The following is a 20,387-nucleotide window of genomic DNA, read 5'->3' as shown; positions in this document are numbered from 1 at the left end:
GAGATTCTATGGTACAGTTTGATTCATTTAAGATTTTTATTATATTTGACTCTATGCATTCTTTCACATAGAGTGCCACCCTCCACCCCCACCAGCACAAACTATTCTGTCATTCCTATATATACCGTACCCTGGTATTACAGGGTCCCATTGATCATCATCATATTACCAAGTTTCTGAGATGCCTATATCAATATCCTCACTGAATACCGGGCACTCAAGTTCACCCTTCTCCAGTCAGTCCCAAGAACTTGCAGTGAGGCTACATTAGCTATTTTAATAATTTATAACCACAGTTCACACTTAGTACTACAGATCTGAGGCCTGACAAATAGAGATATATATACACAAACCTTTAAACCTAAAACTACTTTTATATATATCTACCCCGATATAACGCGACCCGATATAACATGAATTCAGATATAATGCTGTAGAGCAGTGCTCTGGGGGGCGGGACTATGCACTCTGGTGGATCAAAGCAAGTTCGATATAATGCAGTTTCACCTATAACGCAGTAAGATTTTTTGGCTCCCGAGGACAGCGTTATATCGGGGTAGAGGTGTGTGTATATATTTATTCATTCAATCATTTTGATGGGTAGTGTCTTCTGGTTCCCTTAACTTATGCGTTTAAAGGATCACAAATACAAGTGGTACAGAAACTCTCTTTAAACTTGAATGAACATAGTTTTTAAAGGCAACTCATACTTTTTCTGGATTTTATCTTTTAAGAAATATAAAAAAGTCTATTTTCCTCTCAATGTATATTTTCCCCCATTAACGTTAATTAAGGCTGTGATATGAGATATTTATCATTTTGGAGGTTTTTATTGGGATATACTATTAATTTTCTGCAGACCGAGATAACTTTGTTAGCTGAGTAACCCATCACATTATATATTTAATATTCTACACGTGTAAATATATGCAAAAGTCAGGAAAGTACGCTGTCATGTGGCTAACGACTCCAGAGAGCTGCAAGTGCTGTAAAATTACTGAAATGTACACTAATTCTAAATAGCAAAGAAATCTTAAATTTCATGTGTAAATTAAACAAACTTTTTGGTTTAGGCAATTATTAACTTTTGCCAACACAGTCAAAAATGAGTGGCTCAAAAGGAAATTTCAGGGCTGGGGATGGGGATGACAAGGAAATAATTAAACAAGAACGTTTACAAAAAGCAAGAGAAAAATAGAAGCTGCACAAGGAAAAGTGAGCAGAAGAATTTAAGACAGTTTTTATGAAGTCAACAAAGCAAACAAACTTTATTGCACTGAATGGCTATAATCAAAAGACAAATTTCACAACTTTTCCTGAGTCCTCTCTATACCATAACCAACTCAGATGTAGTTTTTTATTCTCATCACACTCAAATATAAAATATCACTATGAACTAACTAAAATATTAAAATACCAAAAGCTCTATGCTATAGATAAAACTAATTAACAAGATCTCATCGTACATGTCTAACTACTGTTGACAATATACCAAAAATGTACAATTACTTTTGTCGCAAATTTACTGTTTGACTTCCAGAAACATGCGAGGATAGTAGCATCATCTTGCTTTCAATACCTCTCTATATTTTCCAAATGGATGGCTCAGAAGAATCAGGCATTGAATATTTGCTAGTCTACTATCCATGTCATAGAACATCTACTCACTGAAAAGAAATAGTTATTATGTTCCCAGTAAAATCAGTCATTTTTAGAAAGCGGAAGGAGTTTAATGTTTTGTATGTATAAAGACCTGGCACAATTCTAGTCTAATCCTGTAGTATGATGGGAAAGAGTAATAACTAATAGTACTCTGCCTACCAGTTGCCTGAGAACAACTAATATAAAAGAGCTGATAGATAATAGCCAACACGTGAAATATCAAACCAAATACAATGGATTATTCCAATTTCTGGCACAGCCATGAGTACTGCCATTACCAAATAAGTAGGATATTCTCAGCTCACAATAAAAACTGCTAGAAAGTCAAACACCTCATTTAGTATCAAATGACCATGCAACCATGGAGGCAATATATGTTGCTGAGAAATTGAGCTCCAAAGACTTCAAGATATTTATTTTTCATAGAGAATGAAAAATCTACTCACTCATTGCAAATATAAAGTTTCCCCAAGCTAGTGCAAAAAAAAAAAAAAAAAAATTAAAGGAAAAGGTTTTCTGGTCCTTATGAATGCAAAAAATAATCTTTTAAACATGAACCAAGTGTTATCTGATGCAGTGCCATCTTACTTGTCTACAGACAATACTCCAGCATCCCTACTGCTTCTAATAAATTTCTCAAGTTTCAGAAGACTGTAACTAACCAAAGTCTGGTCAGTTTTTGCTGCTGTGTTCAGAACCATGGTCAGTTTCATTCTAGTGCTGCTCTTGAAAACTAGAAGGAGCAGCAGCAGAGGAAGGTACTGAAGCTAGTCACTAGACAGGAGGATCCTCAGGCTTGGGAAGGAGCAGAATATGGAGACCAGCAGCGGGGTCTGGAAAGGGAAGAGGAACAGCAAGAGCATGTTCCTTCTCCCTTTATACAGCCAGAGAATTGGGGGGGGAAGAAGGGGGACTTGGGGAGCAGAGGAAATTTGGGGTCTCCAAGTTGAGATGCCTGACACCTAGCTAGCAACTCTTAGAAAAGATGAAACTGCAAAGCAAGGCCCAGGAACAGTAATAGGTTCTTACCTAGTCATTGTACCTGAATAAGTGGCACCAGCCTATCAATCAATCTTGGGCCAGAATATTTAGTCCTCTAGCTTCTAGTGACTGGTAAAATCACCAAGGCTTATCTGCAAGGTGAGAAGATGTGTGTGCAGTGGGAGAGTAAATGGAGTAGAGAGAGACTGGAGAAAGATTACATAGTGTAAGAGGTAAAGACAATATGCCAAAAAAGAAAGAGCAGACAGTGAAGACAGCCCAAGAAAAGATGCACCATGACAGGATATAAGAAAAGAGTGAAAGTGAGTGAAGCCATGAAGGGAAAGAAAATCTAAAGCAACAGATGTTGTAAGTTTCTTTTTTTTTAAGTTGTCTTGAATCGAAAATTGATTGACATAATATAATCCAATTAACTGCTTGCAGTTATTTTATTCCTTTAGGAGAGTGGGGGAGGAAAAAATACACTGCTACCTCGATATAACGCGACCAGATATAACACGAATTTGGATATAACGCTGTAAAGCAGTGCTCTGGGAAGGGCAGGGCTGCGCCCTCCGGTGGATCAAAGCAAGTTCAATATAACGCGGTTTCACCTATATCGTGGTAAGATTTATTGGCTCCCAAGGACAGCGTTATATCGAGGTAGAGGTGTACTTTTCACTCTGACTGAGAGATCTTGTGTAAATTTTTTGAGGGCTGATGCCATTTCTTTTGATTTATGTCATTTGCTTTCACTGTCCAAGGTGTATGAAATGTAGAGTTAGCACATTAGTCAATTCCAGTTTTATTCAAAGTCAAATTTCACTCTGATTTCACACACTAACACAGTGGTGCAATTTTGGAGTTGTCAGCGTTGCAGGATAATGGTTAAAACTAAACATTCTGTTTTCATTGTGGGGCTTTGGGTTTTTAATTCATTTCAAAGTGACAATATAGTATATCAGATCACTGACAGATCAGAAACTGACAGTATGATGGAACAAATAAAGTGTTATTTAACTTACTTTAAACTGTTTGATTCAGTTTCACAAGATTTGCCAATGAATATTTCAACAGAGAAATAAAGCCAGACTGTACATTATGATAGTGAAAAAATCACCACCACACTCAGGCACAAGTTTATCCACAACATTGATTCACAATAAGTACTGATTCCTCAATACATACTGACTGTCCCAAGCTAAATGGGATAAAATTTTCAGTGTGATGCACAATGATTTAGCTGAAATGTCTCCTTAAAATTAAACTGAAGTCATATAGCTAAATCACTCTATAATTTATTGAAAACATGCATATAAATATATTGCCTCAGATCTGTCCCTGATGAAAGCAATCCTTTACCACTACAAAAGTGTGAAGAGACCCATAACTAATGGCATATGAAAGAATTTAAAATGAAATGTGATAATACACTATACAACCTTATAAAGATCTTTGTTTACAACTCTCAACAAAAAGATCACTCCCTACTTGAAGGATCAGCATCTTGGATGAAATTGAGTGTAAATATTCCTACCCAAAATACTTACTAGAAGTTGCTCATTCTGCACAGCCTATCATGTACTTAATGATTTTTTTTAGTTTTGCCCTTTGAGTTATTGCCGTCTGTGACAAGTATACATTCTGTATTATTATAATTTACAAATTGCTGTTGCATGCAATCTTTAAAATCCTGTAATAACTTTACCTTTACTGAAGTACATATTGGACAAAATAAAGTCAAGTTGTTTAATCTGCAAGAGAATGTAATAAATGTCCACAGACTCCAGATATTCTATATGTAAAAATTCAAGTATAATCCAATAATATTTTAAAATCTTAGTAATATTAACAGCAATTTAAATAACCAAGAAGTACCAATTTCTAAGATTAAGTAACCAAATGGTCTCTGAAATGCAGGGGTTTTTTTTTTCTTAATTTCTTTAAAGTTAAAAGCAGCATGGGAGAAAAGTAGGGCGACCAGATAGCAAGTGAGAAAAATCAGGATGGGAGTGGGGGGGGTAATAGATGCCTATGTAAGAAAAAGCCCTGAATATCGGGACTATCCCTATAAAATCGGGATCTCTGGTCACCCTAGTGAAGAGAGACTTCCAGGAATACATGGGGACGGGGGGGGGAAAAACAGACCCCCAAAGCCTGAAGTTCAAGGTTTGTTAGGGGATGAAGACATAAATTTTTAAATAGTTAATGATTCCTTCATTTATCAAATATTGTTCAACATTAAGATGCAGTCAGACAAAAGTAATTCACTGTATAGTTTAGATGTCATTAGCAGCTTATATTGAAATTTAATCACCTCTAACTATGGTTATTGGCAGAATATACTATTATATTATATTATAACCAATGACCGCAATGCTGAACTGTGAGATCTGATGTAAACTAAAATGTTATCATATGAAATTCTTTTAACGCTAAAAAGTCAATAGCTTCATCACCCACATTATTCTCGCTATCCTGACAACCAAAAAGATTTTGTATGAATACTGAACGAGATACTTCTAGAAACAGAGTTAACATGAAAATCAGTTCTCAGCAGTCTCTAGAAGACTTGAGGAGGATCGCACAATTTAGCATAATTCAGCATGACTGGCACTCCCTATTTAAGGCTATAACAACAGCAGATGTTGTATGTTGGGGGGGGGGGGGGGATTTTTCATTGTGCCTACCTTGCATGGTGCCCAAGTAAAGATGTTGGTGTCTCACTTTCAAAAGCACCAAGTTCATAAACTTTTATTTTTAAAGCACACTGCACATCTTTCCTGGGAAATAACTGATTTATCTGGGGGCAGCAGTTTGCTCACTTTGTAAGAGGAAAAAACAGAGCACAACAGTTAATGTGCTATATATAGAGCTCTATATAATTTCTCAGGACTTCAATAGGAGTCCTGCCTGAATAAGAACTAGTTTCTGTTTCTGACAGCCAAAGCACAACTTGTATAGTGACTTTGTGCTTTATCCGATTTCTCTTTTAATCCAAGATACAAAATCATACCAAGAAGTAGAGATCTGGGTATTTTATGTCCTACATTAACGCCGGGACAGAGCGGGCAAGACATAAAGTTAGAGAAGAAGTGCCCTGTCCCCTGAAGCGCTGCAGGAAGTTATAACACGTCTTTGTGATAATAAATGGGAGCTTCCAACCAGGGAAAGGAACTAATGAGGGAGTGGGGGTGGGGGAGGTGTCACTGATGTAAAAGGAGTCAGTCGTGAGCACGCAGCTCTGACAGACCCACAGCGCGATGCCGGGGCTGCCTCCTCCAGAGGTGGCAGAAAAACTGGGACTGGAGCACCCCGCCCCACTGTCTGCAGGTGACGAGTGACACCCGGACAGCAGCGGGGTTATCACCGCACCGGCACTGCGCAGCGAGGGGAGCCGAGCCCCGCTGCTTTATCCCCTTCCGAGCCCGGGGGGAGGAGGAGGAGGAGGAGGCGCAGGGCCCCGGTGCGCGGTACCTGCGGCTGCTGGGGCGCCCGCCCCCCAGGGCTCCGCGGCTGTGTTTGCTCCTCGACGATTTTCTGCCTCAGTTTCTTGAACATGGCGGCGGCCCCCCAGCGCCCCGGGGAGGAGGGGGCGGCAAGGGGAACACGGGGAGCCGCTGCCGGTCCCCGCTCCGGGACGGGGCGTCAGTCTCCCTCCCTCCCGCGCCCCGTCCCCTCTCCCGGCAGCCTGGGGCTCAGGGGTGGTTGGGAGCCGAGCTCCTCCCGCAAGCGCCGGTAACTCCGCTCCCCGGATCAGCCGCCGCCGCTTCACCTCCGCTCCTTCCCGGATCCCCCTCCCCAGCAGGTGAACAGAAGAGCCACTGCGCCTGCGCGGCCAACGTGGAGCTGAGACGACGGGACGCTACGGCGAGTAGCGAGGGACAAACCGCCTGGGGGCATTCCCCGTGCCCCAGCCCTGCTAGTGTCATTCCCAAAGGGGCGGGCGCGCTGTGCCCAGCAATGACAGGGTGAAGGGCAGAGGCAGCCGCTCTGCGGCTCAGTCCCCACTTCCCTCTGCCCTGAGCAACGCCCTGAGAAATGCCCTGTAAGGAACCGTTCTACCTGAGCCCCTTGGAGAAGAGAATCTGGACTAGATGGGATTTAATCGGCCTTTTTTCCCCCCACCTTCAGTTTCTAGGACAATGGGCAACACCCTCCTCGCGGACGCCTCCAATCCACCCTCATAGATAGCTGAGCAGCCCCACCCTTCCCGACAGCTGACTGTCCCTTCAGCCCATAAGGGGCCTGCATTCCCCGTGCACGTGGCGTCCCCTCCGTTTTATTGTTGAAAAGGAGAAATAGGCAGGAAACTGATGTTCTAGAAATAGTTACACCAAAAGAATCGGCTCCGCAGCCCTTGACTTTTCCTTTGTTGATAATTGTGAGTGTCACTCATCTTGGATCTTTATCACACAGGTTTTGGCCACATTTGGGTAGAATGAGCACAATCCATCCATCCACCCAGCTACTCTCTCTATTTCCTGTATTTGGTGCCTAAATGTCCCCAGCCTTGTGCCTAGTTGATACAAGAAACACTTTGTCTCCCCTCTGTCAGCAATGATCAGATGCTGGTGCAACCATGCAATTTTATGGCCACTCCAAACTTTATGGTGTGCCTTTTTAAAAATAAGCTTTGCATTATATGTTTGCACACAGTTATTTCTATATTTCCTGGAAATGTAGCTGGTCATACTTCTCATTCCTCAACCACAAATGGACTTCCAAAAATGTCTGCAGAAATCTTGATGCTTCTGCCAGGTTACAAACTGCTGTCATTTTTAACTAATCAAAAAAGAAAAAACTGATGGGAAATGGGTATTGTTTTCTATGTATTTCATCTGAGAAGCTAGGCAAGAGAGGTTGCAGCCTACAGGCAGGGCCGGCTTTAGGCCGATTCGGCTGAATTGGGCCCCGCGCCGCAGCTCTCCACCCCGCCCCCAGCTCACTTCCCCCTCCTCCCCTCCCCTGCTCGCTCCGCCCCCTGCTCCTCCCCCGCCCCTGCTTCCCGCGAATCAGAGGTTCGCGGGAAGTCTGAAAAGAAGCAGGGGCGGGCAGGCAGCACTAGATAACGTGGGGGGGGGGGGCGCGAGGAGGGCTCCGGGGAGGCACGGCCTAGTCCGGCCCCGGTTCCGGCCGAGTGCGCCGGTCCAACCTGCAGCGTGGCTCCAGTCCCCCGGCCCCCGGCCCGGCTCCCGCGGCGCGGCTTCGGGTCCGGCCCCCGCGGCGCAGCTCCAGTCGCCCGGCCCGGCCCGGCCCCCTCTGGGCCAGACCCAAGCCCGGCGAACAGGGCCGGAGTGCGGCTCGATTCCTGGGGGCGGGGCTTGCTGCAAGCCCAGCCCCCAGGAATCGGGCCCCACTCTTGCTAAAGCCGGCCCTGCCTACAGGCAATACCGGCCAGTGGCGCCATGGAGCCGGGCCCATGCTCAGCAGGAGCCCCAGCCTGCTCTGCTTCCACTGCACCCCGAGACCCTGCCAGCCCGCTGGCTTCCCCTGCCCATCATTTGCTCCTCTTGGCTTGCTCTTGGCTCCTCTCTGGCCCCTGGCCAACCCCCAGTGCACCTCCAGCTCTGGGCAGTCTCTGATTCCCGCCACCCGTGGGGCCACGCCTGTCTCTCCAGACCTGAGCCACCTGGGACTAGTGCAGAAGCCTGGCCAGTCTCTGGCAATCATGGGGGGACAACAGTGTGGGGGGCTTGGCTGGACTCCTCCAGGCAAGTGGGTCCTGAGGCAGCCTGGCGGGGGCAGACGCTGGCCTGGCTAGTCACACCACTCCTGAGGGGCCGTAATGATTCCATGCCCTGTGACCAGCCACGGCTGCTCTGCCAGCTCAGCAGACACAGTTGCCTCCCAGCAGGGCCAGTGAGTGCAGCCAGGAGGCAGGGAGTGGGTCTCTGGGGAGGAGGGGCATCTGGGAGGGGTGCTGGGCTGTGAGAGGTAGGGAAGAACTGTGTGTGTTGGGGCAGTAGTGGGGTTGTGGGCAGGGGGGTGCTGTGCAGGGGTGATATTGTGCAAGGCACTGTGCATTTGTAGGAGGGTCTGGGGATGGGCGCTGGCCACAGGGAGTCAGGAGCAGGTATTGGGCGGGGGAGCTGTGTGGCGTGGCATGGGCCCACCCCCGACAGGAAGGGGCATGCTGGCAGCACAGGGCAGGCAGGACACTGAATCTGGCAACTGCTGGTTTGTAAATAGTGCCCTGGCACTGGGCTGGGCGGAACGGGGCCGCCCCTGTCATGCCCCTGGACATCCCCCTCGCTCTGGGGACCGATCTCCCCACACCATGCTCCATTGCCCCCATAGGGGCCCACAAATATTTTTGGCACCAGGCCCACAGAAGGCTAATCCAGGCCCTGCCTCTTCCCCCTCCTCCTGCCCTGAGCACACTACATTCCTGCTCCTCCTGCCTCCCTCCCAGAGCTTGCTACAGCTGTTTGGCGATGGCAAGCGCTGGGAAGTAGGCGGAGGAGCTGGGACGTGGTGCGCTTAGGGGAGGCGGCGGAGGTGAGGTGAGGTGGGGCGGGGAGCTTGGCTGCCGATGGGCGCAGAGTACCCACTAATTTTTCCCCGTGTGTGCTCCAGCACCAGAGCACCCACAGAGTCGGCACCTATGGAGCCAAGAAGCTGATTTACAATGCCCAGCATTGCCTGCTGCAGACCATAGCAAGCACCCAATTATTTACTTCAGCCAGATAGTCTCTCTTTCTTATGAATCTTATATACACGAGCAAGGTACAATACAATTCAAAGTAACTTTTCGTAAGCAAGAAAGGTCTTGTAGTAGCACATGGAACACTCTGGTGGACTCTCTAAGAACCACATCCTAACTCCCCAAGAAATTGGTAGCTTTCATCTTTGTGTTCCATTAATGGTACAAGCTCAAGTTCTCTTATATCCTCAAGAATCTGCATACATTCCAATATATAATCTAACTATTAAATGCAGTATGTAAGCTTGATACTTAGACATGAACTGAAAGGAATACAGATCCCAGAGGTATCAAATGGAATTGTGGAGTTTGCAGCTGTCTCCTCCTCTCTTTCAGAGCATTGTCCTCAGAGCTGTCCTTAGGCATAGGCAACATATGCAGCTGCATAGGACACCTCAAAATTTGGGGCACCACTGGGTCTTAGTGTCCACCCTCCTGACTTTCCTATCCCTTTCCTGCAGGCTCCCACAACTGGCTGCCACATCCTGGTGAGTCTTCCTGGGGAGAGGATCTAGTAGTTAAAAGTGAAAAAGCGTTCCAGCCTGCCAAACCTATTAGCACAACATTGAAACTATTAAAGAGCCATTCAAGGGGTAATGAAGCCATTTAACAGGCATTTGGCAAACCCCAGGTATATACTGTCAGTTTCTGAATTTACTGACAAAAACAGTTGTGCATTACTGTAATAAGAAGAACAGGAGTACTTGTGGCACCTTAGAGACTAACAAATTTATTAGAGCATAAGCTTTCGTGGACTACAGCCCACTTCTTCGGATGCATATAGAATGGAACATATATTGAGGAGATATATATACACACATACAGAGAGCATAAACAGGTGGGAGTTGTCTTACCAACTCTGAGAGGCCAATTAATTAAGAGAAAAAAAACTTTTGAAGTGATAATCAAGCTAGCCCAGTACAGACAGTTTGATAATAAGTGTGAGAGTACTTACAAGGGGAGATAGAGTCAATGTTTGTAATGTTTCAGAGTAGCAGCCATGTTAGTCTGTATCCGCAAAAAGAAGAACAGGAGGACTTGTGGCACCTTAGAGACTAACAAATTTATTAGAGCATAAGCTTTCGTGGACTACAGCCCACTTCTTCGGATGCATATGCAATGTTTGTAATGGCTCAGCCATTCCCAGTCCTTATTCAAATCTGACATCAGGAATCAAAATACTCAAAAACCAGTGGGAGAACACTTTAACCTGTCTGGTCATTCAGTGACAGACCTGCGGGTGGCTATATTACAACAGAAAAACTTCAGAAACAGACTCCAAAGAGAGACTGCTGAGCTAGAATTGATATGCAAACTAGACACAATCAACTCCGGTTTGAATAAGGACTGGGAATGGCTGAGCCATTACAAACATTGACTCTATCTCCCCTTGTAAGTACTCTCACACTTATTATCAAACTGTCTGTACTGGGCTAGCTGTCACCTTCAGCCCCCAACTAAAACCTCTCCAGCGCATCATCAGAGATCTACAACCTATCCTGAAAGATGATCCTTTACTCTCACAGATCTTGGGAGACAGACCTGTCCTCGCTTACAGACAACCCCCAACCTAAAGCAAATACTCACCAGCAACCACACATCACTGAACAAAACCACTAACCCAGGAACCTATCCTTGTAACAAACCCCGATGCCAACTCTGTCCACATATCTATTCAAGTGACATCATCATAGGACCTAATCACATCAGCCATACCATCAGGGGCTCGTTCACCTGCACATCTACCAATGTGATATATGCCATCATGTGCCAGCAATGCCCCTCTGCCATGTACATTGGCCAAACCGGACAGTCTCTACGCAAAAGAATTAATGGACACAAATCTGACATCAGGAATCAAAATACTCAAAAACCAGTGGGAGAACACTTTAACCTGTCTGATCATTCAGTGACAGACCTGCGGGTGGCTATATTACAACAGAAAAACTTCAAAAACAGACTCCAAAGAGAGACTGCTGAGCTAGAATTGATATGCAAACTAGACACAATCAACTAGGGTGACCAGATCACAGGGATGAAATATCGGGATGCAGGGAGGGGCGGAGGAGGGGCGGAGCAAAAAAAAATGGCGGCGGAGCAAAAAAAAAAAAAAACAGTTTCGCAGGGGCGGGGGGCATTAGCAGGCGGGCGCACGTGCTGCCCACCCCAGGGCAAAAGCTGGCCCCGATGCAGAGGGGCCTAGGGATAAAGAGGGCAGGGGGGGGGGGACAAGAAGAAAGTCCGGGGCTGGCCGCGGCGCGTCACAGCAGCGGCCGGTCACCTGAGGGGCTCCAGGCTGGGCAACGGGCAGGAGCCAGGGCTTTTCCCAACCCTGCAGAGCCTCCCGCCCCCCAGCCCGCCGTGGGCACATGCGGCGCGTCCCGCCGCCAGCAGGGAGCCCGGCGCCTCTCCCGCTCGGCTGCGCTCCAGCAGCTCCTTCCCGGCGGGGCGAGCCGCTGGAGCGCAGCCGAGCAAGAGAGGTGCGGGGCTCCCTGGCAGCGGCGGGGAAGTTTATGGGGACCCCGGCTGGCCCCTCGCCCCTGTCCGCCGGCCTCCCTTCCTGGGACAAGTCTCGTCCCCGCAGCCTCTCTTCGCCGCGTGTCTCCGGCGGCCCACGCTGCCCACCCGGGCCAGAGCCAGCCCCGGCTGCTGCCTCCACAGCAGCGGCCGGTCTCCTGAGGGGCTCCCCGGGGCTCCAGGCTGGGCAACGGGCAGGAGCCAGGGCTTTTCCCAGCCCTGCAGAGCCTCCCGCTCCCCAGCCCGCCGTGGACACATGCGGCGCGTCCCGCCGCCGGCAGGGAGCCCGGCGCCTCTCCCGCTCGGCTGCGCTCCAGCGGCTCCTTCCCGGCGGGGCCGCGGCAACTTTCCCTTCCCCTCCCAGGCTCCTAGTAACCTCCTCCCTCCATTGAGAGATCCAATGGGGGAAGGAGGGGGCGGAGTCGGGGTTGGGGGGGCGTGAGCGCCGGAGCGGAGGGCAAATTTGCTTTTTTGTCCAGTGTCCCGACCGAACATCGGTCGGGACGCGGGACAAAGAAGGAAATATCGGGACTGTCCCGATAAAATCGGGACGTCTGGTCACCCTACAATCAACTCCGGTTTGAATAAGGACTGGGAATGGCTGAGCCATTACAAACATTGACTCTATCTCCCCTTGTAAGTACTCTCACACTTATTATCAAACTGTCTGTACTGGGCTAGCTTGATTATCACTTCAAACGTTTTTTTTCCTCTTAATTAATTGGCCTCTCAGAGTTGGTAAGACAACTCCCACCTGTTTATGCTCTCTGTATGTGTGTATATATATCTCCTCAATATATGTTCCATTCTATATGCATCCGAAGAAGTGGGCTGTAGTCCACGAAAGCTTATGCTCTAATAAATTTGTTAGTCTCTAAGGTGCCACAAGTACTCCTGTTCTTCTTTTTGCGGATACAGACTAACACGGCTGCTACTCTGAAACCTGTCATTACTGTAATATTTACTCAGAACATGTCAGTCTACAGGACCTTTGTTTAAAATTTGCTTTAAAAATATTTAATTAGTGTGTTGGTGAAGATTATAAAATCACATCTCTAAAAAATCCTTGCATAGATTTTTAGATGCACAATCATCTTTAGCCTTAAATGCTTGGATCTTCAGACATAATAGTTTTTTAAATAAATCCTTCAAAAGACCACCCTTATCTAAAATACACATTTTAATTACTATAGTAAAAAAAAACTTGCTTCCAAAGTCTTCCTGTCCTTTCTGTCCACCCCTTTCTCCCTTCACCCCCTCTTCCCCTCCCCGCCCCCACTAAAGAGAGAGCTTAAAGAGACAACACCTCTTTCCTTCCAGATAGCTGGACAAAGAGTTTCCCTTTCTTTACTTCTGACTCTCTGATCAACTAGTTTTAAGAGAACCCTCCAGCAAAATCAGTACCTTAATAAGATATAAAATCCTTTGTTATGCCTAAAATCTTTGGAAACATATTTTTTAAAGTTGGTGAAATTTCATAAACATGTCTATTGTTGTGTTATTCACACAAAGTAAATTAGTGTTCCCTTTTTCTAAAAGCAATGAACATTGTTATGAACACACTAAACCTCTGTGACTGATTAATTTAAAATAATGTCTTTGTTTTGGTGAGTTAAATATGTAGTAATCTGGAATGATTACTTTATGAAGGCTTAAGAGTACATTTAAAATATAAAATCAGCTTAGAAATACTGATTAAGAAAATGTAAAACAGAGAAGAGCTGCATCATGTATTCCCTAATATTTAATGTTGTATTCAGCAAGACAGCTGACTCACTCTTACTACAAAGTTTTTGCAAATAAATGTCTGACAAACTTCAGGGCATACCAAAAAACCTGTGACTGACATTTTTATTCCCAAGTTTAGTGCTTTTAATTAGGTACTATTGGGATTTTGTGGTTCCCAATAATAACCAAATGAGTCAGATGCCGGGCAGAATCAAAGGTCTTCGATTCAATTCAATCCAATTCAACAAGACTTTATTCAATGTGCACAAAGGGAGAGCCCCTGGTACAAAAATCAGCCAGAGTCCCTCCAGCAAGGAGCCCCTCCCATTGTTATTTTATAGCACATGGCAGTTACATAATAAGTTACATAACACAAACCGCTAATCTAACTAATCATATTTAACCTTTCCATTCATGGATTTGTTCATCACATGCTTATACTTCTCCACTCCACATGTTGAGCTCACCCACCTCCCCTTGGCCTTTTCTAGAATGTTCCTAGGGTGGTGAGCCACAGCATGCTTCTTTATGCATAAGCAGTGGTGAGCTGGAGCCGGTTCCCACCGGTTCGCAGGAACCGGTTGTTAAATTTAGAAGCCCTTTTAGAACCGGTTGTGCCAGGACAACCAGTTCTAAAAGGGCTTTTAAATTTAACAAAAGCTCCGGCAGCTGTCCACCCCAGCCCCAGCTCACTTCCCCCTCCTCCCCTGAATGCTCCCGCTCTGCCCCCCTTCTCCTCCCCCTGCTTCCCGCAAATCAGCTGTTCGCAGGAAGCCTGAAACAAGCAGCAGGCAGGTAAGTTGGGGCGGGCTCTAGGGAGGCGTGGCGCAGCCCAGTCCGGCCCCGGCCAAGTGGCTCCCTCCAGCCTGGCCCCGGCCGAGCGCCCCAGCTCTGGCCCGGTCCCAGCCCCAGCCGAGCACCCCCGGCTCCGGCCCTGGCCAAGCATGCCCGACTCCGGTCCGGCTCGGGCACCAGTCCCGGCCGAGCGGCTCTGGCCCGGCTTGGGTCCCGGCCTGGCTCGGGGCCCGTGGTCCCAGCCGAGCGGCCCCGTATTCCCGGCCAAGCGGCTCCAGCCTGGCCCGGCCCAGCCCTGGCCCAGCGGCTCCGGCCCGGACCCGGCCCAGCGGCTCCGGCCCGGACCCGGCCCAGCGGCTCCGGCCCGGACCCGGCCCAGCGGAGCAGGCAGCACGGTAAGGGGGCAGGGAGCAGGGAGGGGGTGTTGGAAGAGGGCAGGGGAGTCCAGGGGGTTGTGGGGGGGGTTGGATAGGGGTCGGGGCGGTCAGAGGGCAGGGAACAGGATTGAATGGGGGCAAGGGTCCCAGGGGGGGCAGTCAGGAAGGAGCAGGGGTTGGATTGGGCGGTGTGGGCAGTCAGGGGCAGGGGTTCCAGGAGCAGTCGGGGACAGAGAGAAGGGGTGGTTGGATGGGGTAAGGGTCCCGGGGGGCCATCAGGAATCAGAGGAGGGGTTGGATGGGGCAGCAGAGGGCAGTCAGGAGACAAGGAAGGGGGGTGGATGGGGCAGGGGTCCCGTGGGGGGGCCCACGACCCCCTCAGGGGTGAGGAGGAGGGAACCTGTTGTTAATATTTTGGCAGCTCATCACTGTGCATAAGTACCTTCTAAATCACATTTTGTTTAAAATGAACACAAGCATACCCTTCAGTACCTTCTGCATGTCCATTCTGTGTGAGGGAGTGGGTACCGGGGTCTCTGCGGGGAACCGTGACTCTCTGCCACTGTGAGGCAGGCTGGACAGCTTGTTATCCTTTGCTGCCTTCCCCCTCATCCCCCTGCTGGGCTGTGAGCTCGGGCTGCCATTGGGCATAGGGGCACCAGTTTAATAACCCTAAGGACGGCCCTGATTGTCCTGGTGGATTTTCTGTCAATATGTCAGTAATATCTTTTTCTTTATGTTTCTTTCTGTGTGTCTTCTCCCTCCTCTCCTCATTTCCTCCTCCCCCCCTTATCAAGTTTGGAATTTTCCTCACTCCTGCATTATATATATATATATATATATATATAAGTCATGTTTCTTTCTTTGGAAAAATTGAAGCCTGAGGTAGTCTCTGTGCTCTGATTGTTCCTGACAAAGTAGACAGTATTTTGCCATGTGCCTCTTAATTTCCTTTTTCTTTTTCCTCAATTTTTCGTAAACCTACCAGGTTGTAGCTAGAATCTTCTCACTACACGCTCCACAGAGAGGTTACCATTTCAGCCAAGTCATAAGATGGTATCTGTCAAATCCTGTGCAAATAGTATAGAACAAAAAGAGTATCACCCTTTACTGAGAGAGAGCAGTTTTTGGAGATTTTCAGTGGGTCAGGTACCCACTGGTGACACAAATTCATGGTATTTTTCACAGTATATACACATATACACACACACACACACAACACCTAGTTACCTTCAGTAGTGTTTTAAAAAAACAAACAAACCCAAAAGAACTGCACACTGGGAGTTCCACTTGCAGAAAACCCAAGTAAGTCACTACTGTTTCTAGCACTATAGTCAGAAAGCAGTGTTTTCTATTACTATCTCTTGCTTTCAGCATACTACCTGTTCCTGTCAAACCTGTCATCTGAACTGTTACTCTAAAAACCACTCAGCCCAAAATCACATGGTCCTCAGTCTCTTTACTGTATGTGGGTTATTTCAGGTGGACTTAGGTGTTGGCCATTTTTTGCCTAGTTCCTCTGCAACACACAGACACTCCTCAGATATTTTTGCTTACTCGGTTTTCCCTGAAGCTGGCTATTCTGCTATTCTTCATATAGACAGAAGAGAGTGCCTAACCCACAAAATACCATTAATGGTTATCTGATTGCAACTGCTATAACCTTTGGACAAAGTTCTCCATTTAAATCTTTACTATGGGGAATTTCCTATCAAGGTTTTGTATAGTAATATTTTATAGTCAAATAATATTTATTTCACTACCACCTTTACTATAATAGGTGCTCTGGGTCAACCAAACGTAACTGCAATTGTAGTCAGCATCATGCTAGTAGCACAGAGTATGTACTACAGGGGAATGTGCTGTACAAAAGTGAGAGGTGACTCTCATTCAAATAGGGAAAGAGTGACATTCCCCTACCACTCCAAACGGCTAGATCTCTCATGGACTGTATGTGATCTTCTTAACCACACCTACTTTGCTACTGCTTGTAACTTACACACTTTTTTCTCTGTGACAACTTGTATCCCTATGCTCACCCTTTTTACAAAACTATTGTGGATTTTGTTCAAAGTATACCTTGTGAGGTGTCATTTGAAAACTCATAATTTGCTGATCATTATTGTCCTATTAAAATATATGTGGTAATATTATATGTAAACTTACATGATTCTACTATATGATGTTATTAACACATATTCTAAATCAGGGGAAACAGCCACAAATCAATTCCTCAGAGACAAAAAGCAAACTGATGCCTGAGCCAAGTGTCAACAGAATCAAATGGACTATCACCTGGAAAGCGGCCATTCTTTGGCAGGAAAAAGGATGTGAGCAAGAAATTTACATCTTGGCAACGAATAGCTGGAGGTTCCTATCTCCATAGACTTGCTGTCTACAAAACCTCAGCTAGAGATTATTTTCAAAGAAAAAGAGAGCAGTAAGAAAGGAGAACAGAGGCCCCAAAAGGTCTTTCCCTTCATCAATACTCATGATATCAACAACGCCTGAAGGACAAGGAAAGTAACACTGAACTCTGGGAGAGTTCCTGGTCGAAAGGATTCCAGCCAGTAAGACTGCTAAAGCACATGGTGAGAGAAACCTTTGCTTTAAATTCAATTAACTTGTTAAGTATTAGATGTGTTTTAGCTTTTGTTTACTTTGTAATCAATTCTGACTTTGATGCCTCATTACTTATAATCACTTAAAATAAATATTTCTGGTTAATAATCTTGTTTTATCTACACCAGTGTGTGTTTGTTTGGGGAACTCCATTGGAGATAACAAGGTTTGTGGATATCATTTTCTATTAATGAAATTACAGCCTTCATATGAGCTTGTAATGTCCATGAGGGTGCTGGGTAGTACAAGACGCACATTTCTGGGGGAAAGTCTGGGACTGGGAGTCTGCTGGTGTTGCCTGCAGCATCATTCATGGATAGATGGCTCCTGGCTATAGTACTCATATAATTTAGCTGGGGGTGATTTACATGCTGGAGGCCATGTGTGAGCAGACCAGGAGTAGTTGCTCTCACAGCAAAGCAGTGTAAAAGGCACCCCAGGCTGGAGAACTGAGGTAACACAGCTGTCCATCAGTCCAGATTGTACCCTGAGGAATGTCACACTAACACAACTTAAAGGTCCAGTCTACAAGCTCTCAGTGTACATGACTGTCCAGTTGAATTCTATAGGAGTACTGAGTTCAGATGGTTTTCATGATATCCATTTTTATTTATTTGTATTGTGTTAGCCCCTCGGAGCCCCAGACATGGACTAGGACCCCACTTTGGTAGGCTCTGTGCAAACACAGAACAAAATGACAATCCCTGCCCCTAATTGCTTACCAATTGTATCGAGGCTTTAATCTAAACTAGAAAATTGCACCAGGTGAATTAAAATTGATATTTAAAATCAATCTGCTTAAACCAATTCAAACTGAAATAAACTAAATTGACATAAGCAAGTTTTAAACTGATATAAGTGTATCTATACTAGGGGTTTGCAGTGGTTTCACTAGATCCATTTCAAAATTAATTTAGTTAAACCAGTGAAATTTTCTAATCTAAATAAGGCCTGGGTTTCCACTCTGCAGCATGTATCTTTATTAGCTTCCAGTGTTTGGTAAATATATATAGAGTATTTAAAGATGCCTGGTATTTTACATATTGTAAAACGTAAGGAAAACTGGTAAAATTAATCTTTTTTTAGATCACCTTTTGTTTGACTGACAGCTAGTCGTGCCTCTACCACCTTTGGTTTCCTTATAGACAGATTGACAAAGGCAGCATCAAAACTAAAATGCACAAGTCAGTAATATGAGGTGGTAACTCCCATACCACCATAATTCCATTGACATTTATAGACATGGTTAACTTTAAGCCCGTGCACGCCAGTGGGACTACTCATGTGAGTATAATTTCTGCATGTGCATAAATGTATAACATGATCAGAGCCTTATTCCTCAAGCACAGAGCAGGACAAATGCAAAAGTAAACTTAAAATTTTCTACAGAAAATTTTGTACCTACTACAGTTACAAGTAACATCTATAATTATTAAAACTGAAGAACTTAGCAAAAAAAATAACCCTTTACCTTCCAGTTTATTTATTTTGTGCATTTGACAGCATTTTGCGTACAGTCAGTTTCACTGTTTCCCCTCATCGTCTGCCAATTTCTCATGAAAAGCCTCTTATAAACATTAACAACAAGGAGTCTGGTGGCACCTTAAAGACTAACAGATTTATTTGGGCATAAGCTTTCGTGGGTAAAAAACCCACTTCTTCAGATGCATGGACTGAAAATTACAGATGCAGGCATTATTATACAGACACATGAAGAGAAGGGAGTTACCTCACAAGTGGAGAACCAGTTGTGACGGGTTGGATCACAGAAACCCCCTTGGGAGCTGCCACCCGATGTGCAAAGACTACCCCTGCTCCTGTTTTCCCTCAGCACCCTGTCTTGCTGAGCCAGACACTCCCGTCTGGCTCCAGACACAGACCCAGGATCTGAATCTCCTGTCCCAAAGCTGCAAGTTTACCTGAAAACAGCTCACAGCTTGTCTTTAGCACTCAGATGCCCAACTCCCAATGGGGTCTAAACCCAGATAAATCTGTTTTACCCTGCATAAAGCTTATGCAGGGCAAACTCATAAATTGTTCGCCCTCTATAACACTGATAGAGAGATATGCACAGTTGTTTGCTCCCCAAGGTATTAATACATACTCTGAGTGAATTACTAAATAGAAAGTGATTTTATTAAATACAGACAGTAGGATTTAAGTGGTTCAAAGTAGTAACAGACAGAACAAAGTAAGTCACCAAGCAAAATGAAATAAAATGCGCAAATCTATGCCTAATCAAACTGAATACAGATAATCTCACCCTCAGAGATGCTTCAGTAAGTTTTTTCTCAGACTGGACACCTTCCAGGCCTGGGCACAATTCTTTCCCCTGGTACAGCTCTTGTTGCAGCTCAGGTGGTAGCTAGGGGATTCTTCATGATGGCTCCTCTCCCTCTCTGTTCTCTTCCCCCCTTTATATATCTTTTGCATAAGATGGGAACTCTTTGTCTCTCTGGGTTTCCACCCCCCCTCACTGGAAAAGCACCAGGTTAAAGATGGATTCCAGTTCAGGTGACATGATCACATGTCACTGCAAGACTTCATTAATCACTTGCCAGCACACACATATACAGGAAGACTCACAGGTAAATACAGCCATCTGCAGACAATGGGAGTCATCAAGATTCCAAACCATCATTAATGGTCCACACTTTACACAATTACAATAGGCCCTCAGAGTTACATTTTATATTTCTAGTTTTAGATACAAGAGTGGTACATTTATACAAATCGGATGATCACACTCAGTAGATTATAAGCTTTGTAATGATACCTTACAAGAGACCTTTTGCATGAGGCATATCCCAGTTACTTACATTCACTTATTACCGTATTTTCTCTAAAACTATCTCAGTTACATTATATTGACTTATTATCAAGTTTTTATAAAACCATATAGACTGCACAACGTCACACCAGTGTTGACAGGGTCAATTCAATCAGGGTGGATGTAGTCCACTCCCAATAATTGATGAGGAGGTGTCAATTCCAGGAGA

The 20,387-nt window shown here is 45.6% G+C and overlaps 1 protein-coding gene across 11 annotated transcripts in view; it reads right to left on the bottom strand.

The window, feature by feature from the left end:
* The window catches only part of GOLGA4 (golgin A4), a 169,387-nt gene that overhangs the window by 116,605 nt on the left and 32,395 nt on the right, over nucleotides 1-20,387 (bottom strand). For 2 of the 11 annotated variants that reach the window (XR_010598388.1, XR_006176855.2), the window contains exon 1: nucleotides 6,121-6,702. The exons of 2 other annotated variants lie outside the window; for them this stretch is intronic. Coding sequence is in view for 3 of the 9 variants with exons in the window: in XM_005302705.5 (XP_005302762.2) it covers nucleotides 6,121-6,204 (84 nt within the window). In the remaining 6 variants the exon portion in view is untranslated. Of the gene's footprint in view, nucleotides 1-6,120; nucleotides 6,703-15,751; nucleotides 15,837-20,387 lie in introns of those variants that run through there. 7 more of the 11 variants (XM_065583690.1, XM_065583689.1, XM_065583685.1 and 4 more) reach the window with 5 other exon arrangements.

Source organism: Chrysemys picta, chromosome 2 (genome assembly GCF_011386835.1).
Source record: "Chrysemys picta bellii isolate R12L10 chromosome 2, ASM1138683v2, whole genome shotgun sequence".
NCBI classification, from domain to species: Eukaryota; Metazoa; Chordata; order Testudines; family Emydidae; genus Chrysemys; species Chrysemys picta.
Note: the sequence above shows the minus strand (reverse complement) of the source record. Positions and strands in the feature narration are given on the sequence as shown.